A 20,029-nucleotide genomic window follows, 5' to 3' on the forward strand; every position below is an offset into this window, starting at 1 on the left:
TAAATGAACACAATTATTATTATATGATATTTATGTACCGCACTTCCACGCAACTAGTGCTTACTGAAGGTGCTGGCATTTTTTCCTCTTGATCATTGGATGTCAATATCAACGGCACACCTCATTATCAATCTCAGAATTTGCTGCCTCTTGGCGCACCGAGTTTTGGGTGGCTTTCTCTTTGTCTGACATATAAACCTAAAGTGTGCTTCTCACTATATATCAGGTCATAGTTTTCCCCAGAATAACCACATTTGAGGTTTTTGTTTAGTAGGGACAGGTTACATTTTTCGCTAGAAAGACCTCTTCCCAGGATTTACTTTCTGCAATCATCTTTAACTCTGTATGATTATCAACATTCAAATGATATATGAGTGTTTGAAATCAATTGAAAATTACCGTTCAAGATTAAGTTCAAAGTGCAAATGTGTTCCCTAGCAAGATTGGAACTATAGTTCTATGGAATGTTGTCAGACGGTCTACAGTGGTCTATCACCACCGGGCCGACGAAGAAAGTGGGGTTGAATTATCTATTTATAGCTACTGTCATGATTTTACGTGCGCTTCAGTTTCCATATAAATTCATTAAATGATCATCTACATTGTAATTACCTATCATTGACGGTATATATGTTATTGAAGACACTTCTCCTCGGCTTTGGTAGATAATGTAAAAACCATCGGGGTCGATAACCCCTCCGGTTTTATAATGTCTACCAAAACCTCCGAGGCGTGTTAACTCCTATACATATCGTCTTGACTAGTCCCTTATAAGACATGAGTATCAACTTGAGGATTCGTGTTAAGAGATATTGTTGCATAAAGCTGTCTAAGATAGGACTGTCTACGTTTTGAAAGATTATCACACATACACCAGCACTAAATCATCAAAGTAACCTAGTGAGCCATAAAATCTGTCAGTTCCATATACACCATCAGTTGACCGTCATTACACAGGAACGCTGGCTGTTTCTCATGTGAAGTTAACTAGTGCTGTAAGGTGTGTGTGCATTTGAACTGGTGCCGCAAGTTCGCAGTAGATATGATACGACGTCGTGATTGACATATACCTTCAGATAATCTGTCTTTTCCTCGAAACCTTAAGTCGAAAAATATGTCACTTACTAACCAGAATAAATAGTACAATGTGTCAGTGAATGCTACATAGTATTATCAAGGCAATATTCTAGAATCGGTATTTACAGTTTTTTTAGGGCGTGGATAAGACAGATACTTGAAGTTTCAGTCACTCGCGATTGCCTAGCACAGTTACGTCGCTTAATCGACTTTATTCAACTTTGTTTAGAATCTCATTACCCTACTTTTTCTCTTGAACAGAAACCTGACGAATTTAAGTCAACGTTCAACGCCGTTGATAGTTTTCTTCTTCAGTTTATAAACACAAACGATTCAGGTCTGACACGTCTCCGAGTGGCGTGATGCAATGTTGTTGTTTTTGTGACATTACACCCGATCTTTTGATTTGAATACACGCTTCTAGAACAAAAGACAAAAAGTAATCCACTCTCGTTGATTCGTTACAGAACTATAGTAATCAATGCTTGCCGTAAGCGGCGACGAATTAGATCGGAAAGGGGGGAAGCAGACTCGCCGACTTGTTTGTGTCACTGGATTGTTTGGTTCAGATTCGAAAATAGTGGAGAACGCTGCTATATATTTTGAATATTGCCCATTGCGATGTTACATCGGGATTAACGGGATCCGGAGACTCGCTGACTTGGTTGACACGTGCCATGGTATCCCTACTGCGTACATAGATGTTCATGCTGTTGATCACTCGATTACAGATGGCCGCCATATCTAATAATGCCGAAACTTTGCAATCAAATAAAGACAGTTGTAGTATTTGTTTTTATAAACAGTAAAGTGCATTATCTACAGGAATCGTTGCAAGTACGGGGAATTTACTATCACAGTATACAGGGGAAGAATATGGTCTTATCATGTCTAATGCTTTAAGATCAAGAGTATCTAGGTAACAATGCTTGATAATCACACTTGCGTCGATCCCCACCCCACCCCACCCCACCCCACCCGCAGTAACCTTCAGTCTGTAGTAGAAACATGATTCTCTCGCGTTACAGGAGAATGTCTCATTCGGCTACTTGTGTACTGTGTACTACACTGTCACTCCAAAAATCGTTTCGTCCTTTCCAAGCAATTTTGACAGTAATGCTTCCGTTATCTACGTGTTAAACACTGTAGATAACGCGATTAGGTTTCTGCGTAAGGTATCCAGTTCAAATTTCGTTAGCTTAGGTCGTAGTGGGACAGCTACTTCCTCTACTCGACCTGGGTGTCATAGTCAACTCGAAACTCCCCTCCAGGTAACCATGGCTGACGACGAGTCCCGGCCTCGCTTCACCCTGTACTATACTCCAACATCGTTCTACTCCCATAAGGTACTGTATCTTAATACAATAAGAGTAGGTCGTTATTTATAGTTGATGTTACTTCAGTCGTTGCTTGCCCACCTGGTGTTTTAAAACACCTCCGGTTTACAGACTGCACCAGCTAGGTCACGACGGAACTTTATATATGACTGGATCACTGTATCCCCAGATGAACAAGATTGGGTTTTTTAAAATTTTACTTAAATCTGTTCGTTTGTTTATTTGTTTTTTTTCTTTCCTTCGTTCCTACTGACATGGAGGTAGAATGACATGTAGACCGTGTGGTACAGTCAGGTAGATGGAAGTTGGAGGGCAGGTAGACAGTGTGGTACAGTCAGGTGGAAGGAGGTAAGAGGACAGGTAGACAGTGTGGTACAGTCAGGTGGAAGGAGGTAAGAGGACAGGTAGGCCGTGTGGAACAGTCAGGTAGATGGAGGTAGAAGGACAGGTAGACGGTGTGGTACAGTCAGGTGGATGGGATAGAAGGGCAGGTAGATAGTGTGGTACAGTCAGGTAGATGGGGGTAGGAGGACAGGTAGACAGTGTGGTTCAGTCAGGTAGAAGGGTAGAAGGACAGGTAGACAGTGTGGTACAGGTGGATTGGGGTAAAAGAACAAGTTGACGATGTGGTAGAGTCAGGTTGATTGAAGTATATGGTCAGGTAGACAGTGTGGTACAGTCAGGTGGTAGAGGTACGACAGGTAGACAGTGTGGTACAGTCGGGTAGACAGAGATAGAATGGCAGGTAGACGGTGTGATACAGTCAGGTAGCCGGAGGTAGAAGGACAGGTAGACAGTGCGGTACAGTCAGGTAGACGGAGGTAGAAGAACCGGTAGATAGTGTGGTACTGTCAGGTAGACGGAGGTAGAAGGACAGGTAGACAGTGTGGAACAGTCAGGTAGATGGAGGTAGAATGGCAGGTAAACTGTGTGGTACAGTCAGGTGGGTGGGGGTAGAAGAACAGGTAGACAGTGTGGTACAGTCAGGTAGGTGGGGATAGAAGGACAGGTAGACAGTGCGGAACAGTCAGGTAGACGGAGGTAGAAGAGCAGGTAGATAGTGTGGTACAGTCAGGTAGACGGAGGCAGAAGGACAGGTAAACAGTGTGATACAGTCAGGTAGATGGAGGTAGAAGTACAGGTAGGCGGTGTGGTACAGTCAGATTGATGGAAGTAGATTGTCAGGTAGACAGTGTGGTGCAGTCAGGTAGTAGAGGTAGGATAGGTAGACAGTGTGGTACAGTCAGGTAGACGGAGGTAGAAGGACAGGTAGACGGTGCGGTACAGTCAGGTGGATGGGGGTAGAAGTGCAGGCAGACAGTGTGGTACAGTCAGGTAGATGGAGGTAAAAGGGCAGGTGTGGTATAGTCAGGTTGATTGAAGTATATGGTCAGGTAGACAGTGTGGTACAGTCAGGTGGTAGACGTACGACAGGTAGACAGTCTAGTACAGTCAGGTAGACAGAGATAGTCCAGTGGAAGTAGATCGACGGGCAAATAGACGGTGTGCTGCAAACCCGATGGATAAGTATGAAAAATGATATATACATCTCATTACCGTTTGGTTGGTCTTATTAATGAAATGACAGTGTCACCTTATTTTCAGTAATGCGCCAAAATCAACTGAAGAAAACAAACGTACAAGAGTGCTTAAAATAATGGAAGAAGGTACTCCTTCTAGCTGAATGCACAAGCACCAGACGAATATAGATGCCATGCATCAACCAAATATATGGTCGTGCATGATGCAGTGACACATGCAATATCCTGCTGGACGATCATCAACATATGATGTTAAATATGTTGCCACGACAACGGGTAATAAAACACTCGTTCAAAAACCACTCAGCAGTTCTGTAACGTGATCGAGTAATTTCGTGAATTCTGACACCTCGTGATTAGGCCGTGACTATACTTCCTTTGTCTGATTATACATATGTGATCTATGGCGAATTATTTCTTATAGTTGGCTTGGAAGGTGGTTCTGTCCTATGATGAATGTTTAGACATCAGTTTTCATGTGAATGTATGGTTGTAACAAAAACAACTCTGGCGGGATGTTGGCGTCGTGACGTCATGATAGAACAATGTTTCATTGTGAAATGGATCCCTCCTCATTCTTCATTACTCTTTTGATGGACGATTTCTTTTTTATATAACTCAGTGTAAATATGTCAAATATTTGTCATTCGCTAGGTTTACTCAGTTGAATATTTTTGAATATATTGAAGTTGGAACTAATGGCACGAACTGAAAAAATGTTTAAACTATTGACATGACGTGTCGTTGACGTGATTCTGAGAATTCACTAGACGTACATATACCAGTAAAACTGTTCAGCTGAACGTCATTGCATGTTATTTCTATGAATTACATGCATGGTTCAACTGAAAGAAAGTATGAGAGTCGGTAGATTCAGGAATAGAAGTAGAAAGAACAGAAGTATGTGGAGTCATATATTGACAGATGCTGATGGCTGACATGTAATGACTTAATACAATAGCAGGTGTTAACGACACACACGTGATGACACATGTTGACAGGCGATGATGACTCACATGTGATCATACATTGGCAGGTACTGATGACTTATGTGATGACATATGTTCACAAGTGATGATGACTCACTTGTGATGACATAATATTGACAAGTGATGACTGATATGTGATGACATGTTGACAGGTGTTGATGACTCACATGTGATACCACATGTTGACAGTCATTTATGACTGATATGTGATGACATGTTGATAGGTGTTGATGACTGATATGTCATGACACATATTGATACGTGCCGATGACTGACATGCGATGACCTATATATTGACAGGTACTGATGGCTCTCTATGAGAAGGGAGAACTGTTTACGGAGAAAGTAGTGCACCTGGGAAAGGGCGAGGGGGTAGCTAGGTGGTACATGGAAATCAACCCTGCGGGACAAGTGCCCGTGCTGGGAGACAGGGGCAAACTGATACCTGAGTCTGAAGCCATCATCGATTACATCGACAGGGAGATTGCAAATGGTTTGTGACAACTGTATTCACGTATTTAGGGGACAGTTGTAGTGCTGTAATCTTAGGAAATAACCCTTTTTTTCCTCATCAAGAAGTGTGATATTTCCAGAAATCGTGCAGCCATGTGTGAATATTTAAGCTTTATGTCAGAATATATGTCAGCTTGGATAAAAAAGGTATATGACGCGAAAAATGTTGTAATTACTACATAATTTCGGGATGAATGTCACGATTTTCTCTCTGAAAGGCATTAGTGTCAATGACTCCTGATATAATAAATAGAGACCTCCATACAGAATGTCATTGTCTAAGTCATTGGACTCGCTGACCTGTCTCAACTGAAAATGTCAGCGCCCCCAATAATGTACTGATTAAACTATTCCACGGCTATTACTGTGCACAGATGAAGTTTGTTACGGTGTTATATAATATTCAGACATACAAATATGCCAAACTTGAACTTTGAACTTTGAAAACATCGGACGAAGAACCGGAGAAAGACACATTGTTTTGCATGATGGTAATGTTTCATTTTCAGAACCCAAACTCGTTCCGTCGCCAGACTCAGACCTTGGAAAAAGTGTTGACAAATTCCGAAAACTTTTAAAACAGACCCCCGTAGAGGTCCTCACAGGAGGACTGATGTATAACCCCGAGATGGCCCCGGGGGGCACCTGTTCCCCAACCCATAAGGCAGGTGAGGCAAAGGAGGAGAGAGTCTCAACTGTGATAGATCTTTAGCCATCACACAAACATACCGGGCTTTTTTTCAGTATACAAGACATGCATGCTTCGTGATTGTTATGTTAACATAATCTACAAGGTATTAAGATTCAGTATTTTATTCAAAGAACTAGGCATGTTTTATGATGGGTGCTCATGAAACCACCAGATATCATGTTCCAGTCGAGAGGTACTTGCTTCTGTTATCATGGTTCTGTTTCTGGAAATGAATTGTGAAGTGTTTTTTCGGTGACGTTTCACAAAGTTTGGAATTACTGAGTTAACACAATGATGAACAGATACTAAGCCACCATAATTATACATTAACCATACATATTATCACCACAAATTTTAACCCTACTAATGCCCTTGGCTATTTACACATGTACATTACACCAAATATCAAAAGGTTACTTATTAGTTGAAGCAATTTTGACGACATTCTCCAGATTGTTCCGGACGTGGTATAATGTACTAAATGGAATCAGTGCTTTGTGATATCAGTATCATAACATAGTCACTGAGTACTGAGGACTAGTGATCCAGTTCTAGGTCATATATTGTTTCAAACGATTGGTTGTAGGATACATCTTGGTACTACTAATACACGGTGTAGTGAGATTACTGTTTTACACCACTTTTAGTAATATTCCAGCAATATAACGACAGAGGACTTCACACGTACTTTCACAAATCAAGTTGAATCGGATCCGGATCTTCGAGCTTCCCTTAAACTAGTTAAATAATTGGCAGTGTACACGTGGCTGTTAGACGTATGAAGGTTCTTTTGCCAACTGAGATACCGAAACACCGGAAGTTATCCTGGTTACTACCGCATACACTGACGCACAGTGAGCACGTCCTTTCGTCACCTTAGACAGAGCAACAACAAGTATCATATAGTAATTTAGTATGATACGGCAAGGGATTCGAACCAGCGAACATTAAGCTAAAAGGCAGATTCCCTATCCCCATGACAAACAGTGGCGTTAAACTTGGGAGACATCTTCAGGAAGAAATGACGTCAAGCCGTGGGACATGGATACGTTACAAGCAACCAACAAGAAACTCGAAAATACTGATATTATGAGTCCGGACCAGATAATCCCGAGACTGATATCATGAGCACCGATTAACACAATTGAGACACGATAACATGAGTCAACCTAATCTGTGAGTCAACCAAGTAAATAAGTCTGAGCACCGGATCCCGTTAGCCGCCTCTTCCGTCATGCATGGGTTACTGAAGACCAATTATCGATGAGCGGAGCCAGAGCAGTTGGCACTCGAATCGGAGATCCGTTCGATAATGATCCATAGTTCCTTAGCACACTGTGAGCGCGTTGGCTTTGTGTAAGCTGGCAAACAGTAACCTGTGTTGTTCAAGAAGTTCAACAATCATTAATTACTATAGTGTTATTGTGTCAATACTTCCACTGTTTTCACAAACATGTATCAGGGTCCCGATTAACACAGCATTCGTAGCGCTACATTCGTATGATAAACTATAGAGTTACGACATCTCGTAACGTTACGAACTCTTTGTTGACCCTGGTAAATTAAATCGGGAGGGCGGTGCCGTTATAATATTCCGAATACAATCGTCATTGTACACAGTACTAACGGATACACATTCCGTCCAATCTATAAACGTATTTATTTTCGTGTACGTGGTACAGGGTTTAATAACACGTAGATAATCATACAACTCAAAACAGCCAGCAAAGAATATATTTGAGAAAGGTTTTGAAACTTTTGAAAATACACTAAGCTATTTACGAACTTCTATCAGGGGCGGTGGTGATTACTAATACATGTATTGCCTAGTGGTTACAGAGTTCGGTCTTCACGCCTAAAGTCTTGGTAAAGTTTCGCAGATGGGTACAATGTTTGAAGCACATATCTGGAGTCCTCCTTTGTGATATTGTTGGAATAGTACTAACAGCGGCGCAAACTAAACTCACTCACTCACTCACTATCAGGGACAACATGATATTTTCTGTTTTATGGATACTGCTTCTCCGGAATTTTTTTACCTAGTTATATATTTTGAAACGACCGAAAATTTATGATTTACTCGAGGCAGATATGTTTTTGTGTGTTGTTTATGCTATAAAATTTATAATTTCACACCCAGAAAGAGATGAATATTTCATACAACAAGAAGCAAAGCTGACAAAAATGGCGGAAGAAGAGGTCGATTTGAAAGAAGCCTACCTGAAAAAAGCAGCTGTGGTCAAGGCCAGGTCACAGGTAGTGAGAGACCAGTCACGTGTCCAGGCCGCCATTGACGCAGTACATCCGGTGCTGGACGAAGTTGAAGATCAGCTGTCCAGGACGAAACAAGGTGAGAAGTTGAAGAGTATTTGACTGTTATCTGAGTGTGACAATGCAGAGTACACAACAATTTGATTAATTGCTAATCTCTGTCAGGTGGGTGTATGATGGATATTTGTCTTTAAAATACCGTGATAAGTTTGCGTTAGAATGCTTGTTATGACCTTATTTATTTGTTAAAACCTCTAGATTTAGTTTTCCATAGTGTCAGAATTGTTTCTGCAGATAAGGCTCCCAGAGGCGTTTCAGAATCATGTGACTGGATACCAAATGATTGCATAGTATGGGTCGAAGAGAGAAGAGACGATATTACTCAATGCGGGCAATAACGCATTATAGTAGCCCGTGAAAACTGGGTTAAAATTTATCCTCAGAAATCCATGTTTGTTGTAAGAGACGACTAACGAGATCGGGTGGTCAGACTTGCTGACATGGTTGGCACATGTCATCGTACCCAGTGTTTAGGTTGATGATCGTGCTGTTGATCACTGGATTATCGGTTCCAGACTCGATTATGTACAGACCGCCACCACATGGCTTGGATACTGAATGTGGCGTACAACTACATTCACCCACCCACTCACTCACTCACTATATATACTGACCAGCAAAAGAGACCCAAGTCTGGCTTTTTTTGTCAGGTTCTTAAATAGAAGATATAAATAGGAACGCTTATTTTTCTGACATTTCATTTTTTCGAACATTGCGTTTCTTATGCTCTTCAATCTGACAATGAGCAACTGTTCAGGTGCGGAGGGCGAGAACTGGCTCTGTGGGAGTGGCTTCACGGCAGCTGACATTAACCTGGTGGTTCTACTGAAAAGACTCACGAAGTTAGGGCTCTTCTCTATCTATTGCTCCAGCAACAACCGGAAGTCTCTGTGGGACTACTGGGAGAGGGTGCAGAAGAGGCTGCCCTTCATTAAGATCACAGAAGTTGAGAAAAATTATTTGAAGCTCTTGCAGAAATGATGAAAAGTTGTGCACACCAGGAGGCGCTGGAAAGAGGCAGCGTAAGGAATGTTAGTCAATGCCCGAACATATTTAGATACATGTATTATGAACGTGCTCGCTTTTTCACACGTGTTAATCTTTATTGAATCGTCCTCAGAATAGAGTTTAGTTTATTACAAGGCACATCACTTGCACGACAACGGTATTAGAGTGTATACCAAAACGTCACACCATTATGTAATAAAGAACTAGTCACCCTGTAAAGTTTCCTATCTTTATTGTTACTAACTTCTAAAATGCCAATCACGACAATTGTCAGAATGAACAGCCAATTACAGCTGAATCTAATCATCACGGCTACTATTTCTCTATTTCTTTGTTGGTTAGTTTCTTTTTAACACTGCAACCGACAACTTTCCAGCTATTTGACGCCGGCCTGAAAATAGTGAGTCAATCCAATGATCAACAACATGAGCATACACCTACGAAATCAGGATACGATGCATGTCAACCAAGTCAGCGAGTCTGACCTTTTGATCTTGTTAGTCGCCTTTTGCGTCCGGATCGCCACGGCTAGACCAGTAAAACTCAGTTTGGGTGCACTGTACGCATCAAGGTGAATGTAACGGATCAGGACTGACAAAGTATAGTTAGGCGGTAACGTTCCTTGAGCGATACGTTAACATTTTAAAAGTAAGTGTTCACTCTACACAGGATCCTGCAACACGTCCTTATTTCAGAAAGTTACACATTTTTTTCATTGGTTATGTCTTTATTTTGTTTTGTTGCGGGTTTTTTTTCAACTGCTGAAAGACAGAGAAAACAAGGGAGATTATCTAATGTTATGCCACAGGTGCAATAATGGCACGTGGCATGTCATGTTGTGAGTGAAATTATGACATGAATTATCATATGTTTGTTTGATTAACTCCGCACATAGCAATTTTCCTGGGACGGTGTCTGGTTTTGGTTTGGTTCTGTAACGCCGCACTCGTCACTTTTCCTGGGACGGTGTCTGTTTTTGGTTTGGTTGTGTAACGCCGCACTCGTCACTTTTCCTGGGACGGTGTCTGTTTTTGTGGTTTGGTTGTGTAACGCCGCACTCGTCACTTTTCCTGGGACGGTGTCTGTTTTTGGTTTGGTTGTGTAACGCCGCACTCGTCACTTTTCCTGGGACGGTGTCTGTTTTTGTGGTTTGGTTGTGTAACGCCGCACTCGTCACTTTTCCTGGGACGGTGTCTGTTTTTGGTTTGGTTGTGTAACGCCGCACTCGTCACTTTTCCTGGGACGGTGTCTGTTTTTGTGGTTTGGTTGTGTAACACTCACCTGTATGGCGGCGGTCTGTGAATAATCGAGTCTCTACCAGTCAGTCCACTGATCAACAGCATGAGCATTGATCTAGGCAACTGGAATAGGATGACACGTGTCAACCAAGTCAGCAAGCCTGACCATCAGATCCCGTTCACCAACTCTTACAAGAACGTGTTGCTGGAGATTCTGCCCGGCATCTTCATGGGTTGAGGAATCGTGTCATGTTGTCAGTGGCATGACATGCTGTGTGTGAAGTTCACGTGTCGAATCATAATTACGTGTTGAGAAAAGGTTGCAAAATTATAAATTATTTTTAATTAAGTATAGGGCATCTATCATTTCCTTAATTAAAATTTTATGCATGTTGTATCTCTGAAGTCTTTCTCCTTCCTGAGAGAATGATGACAATGTGACACTGTGTCATTATCGTGATCCGAAGATGTGTGCAGTGAAAGTGTGTCGTTGTAGGTTCCCTTTTACGAGGATTGTTATCGTTTGTAAATCGAAGTACAATGCACTGCAACTTGAGTGATTTATGTCTTATCTTGAAGAAGAAATACAACAGGAATATATATAAACCGTGAGTTTGAACACAGGAAAGGTTGTGTTCTAGAAGCAATAATACCCAACATGCGTATGCGTTGAAGAGTATGTGTCGGTGTGTGTGCGTGCGTGCGTGCGTGCGTGTGGGTAACATCAGTCAGGATGACAGCACGAATCATCTCTTACTGAGGTGCCTCAGCTTGTTTTGTTTATAATAATTGTTTTCAGCAAAACCTGGGTCAGAAATCTGCAGTGTATGTGCGTATGAGCGCGCGTGTGAATGTGGGGGTGGGGTTACTTCAGATAGTCGATTTTGAAACGACCACACCATCACTAGACTCTTTATTCGTAATTTAATTATAATAATTTATTCAACAGCTCAACTGCTAGTAATAATCTGGAGTAGGTTAGGTCACAGAGCGCATGAATGGCTGCCGTTACACACTTGATTTACATCGCTTGACACTGTAACATGAGATTCTATAATTCTTGGGTGATTTACCGCTATGCTTAACCTTGATTTTATACCGTTAAGCACACGCGTGACAAAGTCATACAATATACTGTACCCTGAAGTTAAGCGAAGCTTTGCGAACAGGCGTGTGCAGGTCAGTGCTGCTTTTGACGGCCCGTGTCGGCGGGACCGAACAATTGTGGAGGAGATAATGTAACGAGTGTGGGAAAGTGATCGTTTCATTTGCAGATGGGCATGTTGTACATACAATGTACAGTGACCTTCTAGATTGGTATTTGATTGGATATAGATGCAAAAACAATGTTTATCGTGATTGATTGATGCATTTATGAGTTTTAAGTCCTGTTTCGTTTAACTATTCCTCTTTTAGATGTAACCTTGGTCAGCTACGGTTACAGGTTGCTCGTCTTCTTAAGTTCCTAAGCGATTTACTCGTCGTTACGTTATTATGATACGCATTTGTGGTTTCTGGTTGATCAATATTATCATGGGTGTATGTTGCATCAGTTAATTGTAGGCAAAGTGGATTTATTAGCCAAATATTGGAGTTGGCCCGCCTTTACCCGGTCCGGACCGCGTTCTAGGTCATTTCAGGTAACCTTGACCTTAGAATGATAGCACAATAACCAGGCGTCATCAACTACGTGATAGGCGGATGACTTGATACATACTTGAAAAATCTTAATATATCCTCGACTATGGTATCGGTGGTGAAACGGGTCACAGGCAGTGCAGCCTTGTTTGTGACACGACAATATATCTTCTGTTCGCCGTTTACCGGATTCTCCAAGATGGCGGCCCCAACCCCGCGCTTCAAACTGTATATGTCCGGGACATCCTACTTCGCCCAGAAGGTGAGTCTCATGCAGATACAGGTGTGGTCGTCTGTAAGGCGTTCAGCAGATTGCATTGTGTTGTTGTTGAAGGACACGTCTTGATAGATGTCTGGGCCACGCCGATCGAAGACTCAGGTTTGATTCTCCACAGGGGCTCAGTATGTGAAGTTTTGTCTGATGTTCCCCAGCCGTGATATTGCACGCATATTGGTAAAAGCGGCGCAAAACTACACGTAGTCAGTCAGTTAGTCAGTCAACTGTCTCTTCACGACGAAGGCCCGGGTTCGATTCCCCACATGGGTACAATGTGAGCAGCCCATTTCTGGACTGTAGCATTAAGTATAGGATAATGTCAGAGGTACTCTCCATTTCTTACAAATAATGGAGCCGAGGCACATTATTTTCAAGAAAAGGAGAGTTACGAGGATATTGCCCTACTTAAATTACATTCAAACTATTGGGAATATTTCTGTTATCTAAAGCTAATGACAAAATGAAGTCTTTAAATTGAAACTGGTATACATTGCTCCATCCGGAAAAGTAATGGAGCGAGCAGAAAATGGAATGGCGCCACAAATGTATTTTTAAGTAAAGGTTGTGCGGAGGGGGAGACAATATTGTTCAGACACTTAAAAGCTTGACATATGGAGAGCAAGCTAGTTCAGTGGATGCATTTTACGAGAAATGCATTGTCGTCAGAATCGTAGATAATGGCTGGAAAGATGAGCATTCCGATAAAGGTGTGATTAGAGCAACCGTTCGAAATGTAAAACTACACTTGAGTGACTACAGAATAAGTTTTCATAAACAGAATCAGGTAAGCATAAATAACGAATTTGTTATGCATATGAGTTAGAATTTCTGCTTGGATTGCCAGAGTTCAGTGTCTAACCAAGGTAATTTGGAGATGTTTAACTTAAGCTTCGGGTGTGTCAAAGATCTGTTATTGTTCAATAACCGTCAAATCGTTATTTCCATTTAAATGATTTACTACCCACATGAACTTCAAACTTAGGAGACAGACGAGACCGCCTCGTCTGTATAAACATCTTTTAAATCGAGTAAATAGATTACTGCAGCCTTAGTTGTTCACATTTCAAAGTTTTTAGGTACGCTCGAGCCTTCTCGTTTTACCAAGACTTTTACCAAAGATCACCATAAAGCTCTTAAAAACTCTAGGTGCGGTGAGGTAGCCTAGTGGTTAAAGCGTTCGCTCATCACGCCGAAGATCCGCGCTCGATTCCTTACATGGACACACACAATGTGTGAAGCCCATGGTGATATTCTTGGAATAGTGCGTAAGGCGGCGTAAAACTTTTCTCACTCACTACGAAATCCTAGGTCTCATTATGTTATCAAAGAGATGTGGAAAGCATTTTGTCGCTTGATGTGTCGTATGGATTTATCCACCTGCGATGCTAACTCTGATACGATACTCGCCTGCATCTCTTGCATCAGGTTATGATGGCGTTTTTCGAGAAGAACGAACCGTTTGTAGAAAGGTTAGTGAACCAGCGTGCAGACGACAACTACGAGAGCTGGTACATGAAGCTAAATCCGCTTGGAAAGGTTCCAGTTCTAGAAGACGGTGGAAAGATCATTCCCGAATCTGACGACATCATCGACTACCTCGACAAGGAATTGCCTCAAGGTTGGTAAGTTAACACTCTAGGCTATGCTTTGTCCATGGATCAATCACGTCCTTTAACAGTATCCCAGGGTGTAGGTTGACCCTGCGACGACGTTGTTGGTTGAACCTGGGTCTAAGACGTCCTTTAACCCCATCTCTAAACTTGTGTATTAATGAAGACTGTCCTTTAACGAAACCCCACACTATGTTTTGAACTTTGGGCAAGAATGTCCTTTAAAAAGATAACTCCAATGCCCAAATATCAAGAACACCCTGAGAACTTGCATCGATCCCGAAGGGTCCTCATAAAAATAAATCATTACTCTGTCCGTAATTTGCATAAGGTATGTTGATAATTGTTTGCCCCACTGGAATTTTGTTCTCTTGTTTGCTGTATGTTCGTCTATTTTATGTCTGTCTTATCGCTTTTTTTCTTTGACGCCACACTCAACACTGTTTCATATACGGCGGTGACCCTCAAGTAATCGAGTCTGGAACAGATAATTCAGTGACTTGCACATGGTGCGTCATGTAAACAAGGGAGTATATACAACCGAATTCGTACGTCATCTTTGAATACGTACATACATCACTGAAGACCTACATTCACAAGGACGTATACTCCACATATACCATATCGCGTTACCAGGAACTACCACATTGTTCCAACTTAACCAGGACCGAATATTTCTCAAGTTCTAAATCAAGTAAACATACAGTACTTGCCAGGATCTGGTACGAAGCCATGAAGATCCTGGTAGGAATTAGTTTTCATCAACCCATGCTTGTCGTGCAACCCATGTCAGTCGTGCAACCCATGTCAGTCGTGCAACCCATGCCTGTCGTGCAACCCATGTCTGTCGTGCAACCCATGTCAGTCGTGCAACCCATGTCAGTCGTGCAACCCATGTCGGTCGTGCAACCCATGTCGGTTGTGCAACCCATGTCGGTCGTGCAACCCATGCCCGTCGTAAGAGGTGACTAACAGGATGGGGTGGTAAGGTTGACACATGGCGTAGATCCATGTTAATGGTGTTGATCATGGGATTGTCAGGTCCAAGCTCGATTATTTGCAGACCGCCGCCATATACCTAGAGAGTGTGAGGCAACATTCAGACAAAGACAAATGTACGATGTTTGAAGTCATCATGTTATGGCCAACGTTTTCTTTTGCCGACCAAAATACCACTCCCATTTCCACATTCAGCCCCACGCCTTGTACCTGATCCGTCGTCTGACCTTGGCCGGGAGGTGGCGCACTTCAGGAAGCTGCTGAACATCAACGTGGGTATCATCCTTCACGGCCTCGCCTACAACCCCCACCTCTCCCCCGACTACACTGCGGCAAAGACACGGGAAGGTAAGCCCACCATTCAGCATGAGTATCAGCAACACCAGATGTGTCTAACAGATATATCAAACCAACACAAAATATGAACTCATATTGCGTCATTGACCGTGTCTCTAATTCTAGTAGTTTATGTTCTTTGCTATTTAGTGTTTTATACATAAAGTATGAATTTCCTATTTCTCTCTTTTTTTTGGCTTAAAACTCTGTCGCACGTGGAATCAAACGCCTGATCAATGTGTAGTGTTTCAGGTTTACGTTTTTATCCAAGGCTGCACACCTTGTATTAGCTATCAGGTATTTGAAAAAAGACAGTATTTTTAGTTTTCGAGGCGATGTTGTTTGCTGTTACTACGGTCCTTCTGCGTCCGATATTTTACCTATGGTAAGCAAAGTTGTCGAACGAGCTGAGCATAATGAACAGCAAAAGAAACGAAACTTTTTGTCATTTTTTTTCAATAGAAGACCTAAACATAAACTACTCAAAAAAGGAAACGTATAGGTAGTATTTTTCCATGTAAGTTTTTGTATTTGAATCAGTGTCTATGTAATCAGTATATCTGCAAACATTTCCGAGTTTCAATCAATTGTCATTGAGGACAACTCGCAAAACGCACCAAAATCTGCTTTCCTTAGTGAACACAATAAATTGTGAACATGAAGAAATTCATGCGTTTCCTTTTGCACGCACATCCCGTGCATCATTTCCAATAAAAGCCAGGGGATTTCAATGCTCTTGTGACAGCTGACAACCTTAAATTTGTGTTAAAGTCATGCCTAGACTTACTGAGGTTCACCGCAACAATGCGACTGGTCATTTGGAGGCTGGGGAGTCTCAGTCTGCGATTGCAACTGAATGTGTCACAGAGTACCATAGCAAGCCTTTGGGATCGCTACCAGGGGCAAGGATCGACACGTGATCGCCCCAGGCCAGGCCGACCCCGTGTGACCACGCCCGCTCAGGACAGGTTTATTCGGCTTCGACATTTTCAGCCGGTTTCACCACAGCATCCTATGACAACATCGGTAGTGCCAGGACTCAGAACAATTTCTGAACAGACTGTGAGGGACCGCTTACGTATTCTCTCCAGAAGCTCTTTGCGAGGACATGTCATTACACATCAAACATCGGCAACAACGCAGACAGTGGTGTCGCCAACATCTCCCATGTCCATTGCAAAGGTGAAGAACTGTTATCTTCACATGCTGTGACGTCCCGACGGAAGGGCACGTGTATATCCACGTCGTAACGAACGCTACGTTGCAAATTGTGTACAGGAAGAAAACAGATTTTGTGACGAAAGTGTCATGGTTTGGGCTGGCATCTCATACAGTGGCAGGACAGACCTCATTCAGGTCCAGGGCAATTTGACAGCTCGACGTTACTGTGATGAAATCATCAGGCCTCATGTTCTTCCTTTCATGAACCGCCAGAACGTCATTTTTCAGCATGATAACGCTCGTCCGCATACAGTAAGAATAACCAGGGGTTTTCCTGCCCAGAACAACGTTCACGTTCTTGATCGGACCTCATGATCCTTGGATCTTAACCCTATTTAACATTTGTAGGACGAATAGGATCGTCGCGTGAGAGAGCGTGACCCTCCGCCACATACGTTACCGGCTTTGTTTCCTTGAGGGAAGAGTACCAACTCATTCCTATAGCTAGGCACTTCATTGATAGCAAATTTCAGCTATGCGGTTTTTTTTCTTTTTCTTTTTCTTTCTTTTTTTTTTTTTTGAGTAGTATAAATGCTTACTTTTATAAGATTTCATTTTTTCGAAGCGTTTATTTTGCTGTTTAGTATATTTCTATATTTTATTGTTTGTGTTCACAATCTTGAGAGAATGTAATGCACGCTTGACATGATAAATCTCATTATCAAATGTAGATCTTCTCATTGTAGTTCAATGTTCAATCAATATCAATTACATTGTTAAGCACCTTTTAGTGATTCTGTCCGAGAGCTCAATTACACTCACCTGTCAGTTGAATATTCGCATCGCTTTACTACTTGTTAACCTTTAACCTTGAAGTTTGTTCTTCCGACCCAGAGCTAGATGAGATGATTGCTGGTAAAATTGCAAAACTGGAGAAACTTGCCACTGAAAACCCCGATCTGAGAGACGCCTACCTTGCCAAGATTCCGCCATTACAGCAGAGAAAGGAAATGTGTAGTAACCCGGAAGTTGTTCAAAGGGCACTTGATGACCTTCAGACGATCTTAGATGAAGTTGAGGCCAAAGTGGTGAAAGGTATGGCAACAACTTATCATCTTTGACTTCTATTTTTCGCTTGCCGTGTTCTAAGTATAGTACAAGTGCATTTCAACTCCTATTCTGATGATTTAAAATTGTTTCTTGAATTTATTTTATTTGTTTTATCTTGAAGGGGTGAGTGGAATGCGTGTGCCGTGTTCGCTCACGACCACCTGACGCCATTATATTTTGCCTTCAGACGTCATTGAGCAGTTTTCCTCACTTAATGTCCAGGTTCCCCAGGCGAGACGTGGTTACTGTCTAACGACTTGACGGCCGCGGACATTTCCCTGGCGGTGCTTCTCCGACGTGTGTCACTGAGTGGCCTGACCTCGCTCTACTTCTCCCCTACCAAACGACCGGCACTACACAAGTACTGGCAGCGTCTGCAGACCCTCCCCGCCTACTGCAAGCTGAGCGACATCGCCGACAAGTACGGCGTTAAAGCTTAGTTACGTGTACTACCAGACACCAGACTATGCACTAGGGCTGTCCAAAGTCGTTGACTAGAAAGATATCATCGCGTCATCGGAGGTACATTTCCCAGTAACATCATCTGGGTTTAGACATGATTACAAACATGGAGCGGAGTTAGAGTTTTCGGTTGTAGTGAGACCTGTTATCCAACCGTCAGTGACGCATGTCCTAGGCTAACTGCTTGTCTCTGAAATGAACGTATTTTACAGAAAATAAAAGTATTTGAAAGTAAAATTAACAATTAAATAAAAACGAGGCCAAATACCTTCTTCATTTTCAACTGTGGAAATGAAGAGTTGTCATATTTCTAGACCTGCGTGGGCTGTCTTGGATATATTTGCTTCAGGATCTGTACGACAGACTAAGCCAGTCTGATTGGTCTGATGCAGTCTGATTCGTTCAGTGTTGCTGCCAACAAATTACGTGCTTGAGACAAATAACGTGAAACCTAATGGTATAATAGTCTTAGGACTTGTGTCAAAATTAGGAGTGAGTGCATGAGTGAGTTAGTTTTACGGCGCACTCAGCAATATTCCCGCGATATGGCTGGACCAGACAAACCAGTGTTCATCAGCATGAGCATCGATCTGCGCAACTGGGAACCGATGACATGCGTCAACCAAGCCAGCGAGCCTGACCCCCCCGGTCGTGTTAGTCGCCTCTTACGACAAGCACAGTGTCCTTTTATGGAAAGCATGTGTTGCTGAAGACCTATTCTACCCCGGATCTTCACGGGTCATTAAGACTAGGACTTTGGTTCAAAAAGGTCCTATATTTACAAACCATGTGGTTAACATGGGGACGAGTAAATTCACCATGACAGTAGGCTGTTGTGATCAAATTTCTAGTGGCTATGGAGGGATGCCGTAACATTTGTGTGTGCTTATCCTTTGGAAAGGGGCATTCTTCAGTATCTCCTTTAGTATATGAAGTGTATGAAAAGCCCTGAATAATCCAGAACCAGGGTGATCTAGACTTATTTTATATAGACTTTAGTTCGATTCTATTTTTCATTGTATACTTTAGTGGCTGTGAGTCAGCACTGCCAAAATAAAGTGAAAATGTACAAACATTTTATATTGTGTTCTCTGATATGTGAGTGAAAGATTTTGTCATGGGCACAAAATATTAAGAATGAGTAGATTTGCTTTCTCCAAACATTTTATGGAAATTTAGGAAACTGATACTTCAACAGAAAATATATTCGACCTTATGTCATGTTGATAAAGTAGGTCAAATCAACTTGTTTTGAGGCTACTGTGGAAATAAGTTAAAGTCTCTTTTGAAATGAGATGAACTTCAAAACATATAACTGTATTATGCAACTTCTTTAGGTGGCATGTACAAGTAGGCATGATTATAAGGAACAAGTTATAAGGATTAACAACCTCCTTATATTTACCATGTCAATGCTCACACAATCTATTTCACCATATGGTTTGTCTTAAATAAAACGTCTATGTGGAGAATGAAAGTAATGAAATTAAGCACCAACAAAATAATGCGGGTTCGACTCGGGTGAAGCGTTGCAACCTTAGTCATAAATATATTTATAATACACTGAGGTATAGATAAAGAATGTGATTTATAATTAAAAGTCACATCGGCAGTATTTCAGCCTTATGACTATGAAAGTATCATATTAACCAAAACGATACTACAACTGAAAGTATGCCGAATTCGGGATTTGTTGTTGTTGTTGTTGTTG

General features: G+C 41.9%; 2 protein-coding genes across 2 annotated transcripts; both read left to right on the forward strand.

Annotated features, from left to right (window-relative positions):
* Positions 1-2,234: 2,234 nt before the first annotated feature.
* Positions 2,235-9,706, forward strand: LOC137258831 (ganglioside-induced differentiation-associated protein 1-like). Its single transcript, XM_067796523.1, has 5 exons — positions 2,235-2,423; positions 5,245-5,437; positions 5,967-6,125; positions 8,289-8,498; positions 9,237-9,706. Exons 1-5 carry the CDS (start codon positions 2,355-2,357, stop codon positions 9,458-9,460), a joined length of 855 nt encoding a protein of 284 aa, XP_067652624.1. The 5' UTR covers positions 2,235-2,354; the 3' UTR covers positions 9,461-9,706.
* Positions 9,707-12,139: 2,433 nt separating this feature from the next.
* LOC137258015 (ganglioside-induced differentiation-associated protein 1-like) lies at positions 12,140-19,396 on the forward strand. The gene is made up of 5 exons (XM_067795549.1): positions 12,140-12,625; positions 14,066-14,258; positions 15,445-15,597; positions 17,641-17,841; positions 18,079-19,396. The coding sequence occupies exons 1-5, from the start codon at positions 12,470-12,472 to the stop codon at positions 18,294-18,296; spliced, it is 921 nt and encodes a 306-aa protein (XP_067651650.1). The 5' UTR covers positions 12,140-12,469; the 3' UTR covers positions 18,297-19,396.
* The last annotated feature ends 633 nt before the right edge of the window (positions 19,397-20,029 follow it).

This window comes from Haliotis asinina, chromosome 12, assembly GCF_037392515.1.
Source record: "Haliotis asinina isolate JCU_RB_2024 chromosome 12, JCU_Hal_asi_v2, whole genome shotgun sequence".
NCBI classification, from domain to species: domain Eukaryota; kingdom Metazoa; phylum Mollusca; class Gastropoda; order Lepetellida; family Haliotidae; genus Haliotis; species Haliotis asinina.

What these genes read in the sequence shown, in the direction of transcription:
- LOC137258015 (XM_067795549.1), top strand. Translation starts at nt 12,470, where the DNA reads ATGGTATCGGTGGTGAAACGGGTCACAGGCAGTGCAGCCTTGTTTGTG. An exon ending in CATCCTACTTCGCCCAGAAG is followed by an intron (nt 12,626 to 14,065) that starts GTGAGTCTCATG and finishes CTCTTGCATCAG; the next exon opens with GTTATGATGGCGTTTTTCGA. An exon ending in CGACAAGGAATTGCCTCAAG is followed by an intron (nt 14,259 to 15,444) that starts GTTGGTAAGTTA and finishes TTCCACATTCAG; the next exon opens with CCCCACGCCTTGTACCTGAT.
- LOC137258831 (XM_067796523.1), top strand. Translation starts at nt 2,355, where the DNA reads ATGGCTGACGACGAGTCCCGGCCTCGCTTCACCCTGTACTATACTCCA. An exon ending in CATCGTTCTACTCCCATAAG is followed by an intron (nt 2,424 to 5,244) that starts GTACTGTATCTT and finishes ATATATTGACAG; the next exon opens with GTACTGATGGCTCTCTATGA. An exon ending in CGACAGGGAGATTGCAAATG is followed by an intron (nt 5,438 to 5,966) that starts GTTTGTGACAAC and finishes TTTCATTTTCAG; the next exon opens with AACCCAAACTCGTTCCGTCG.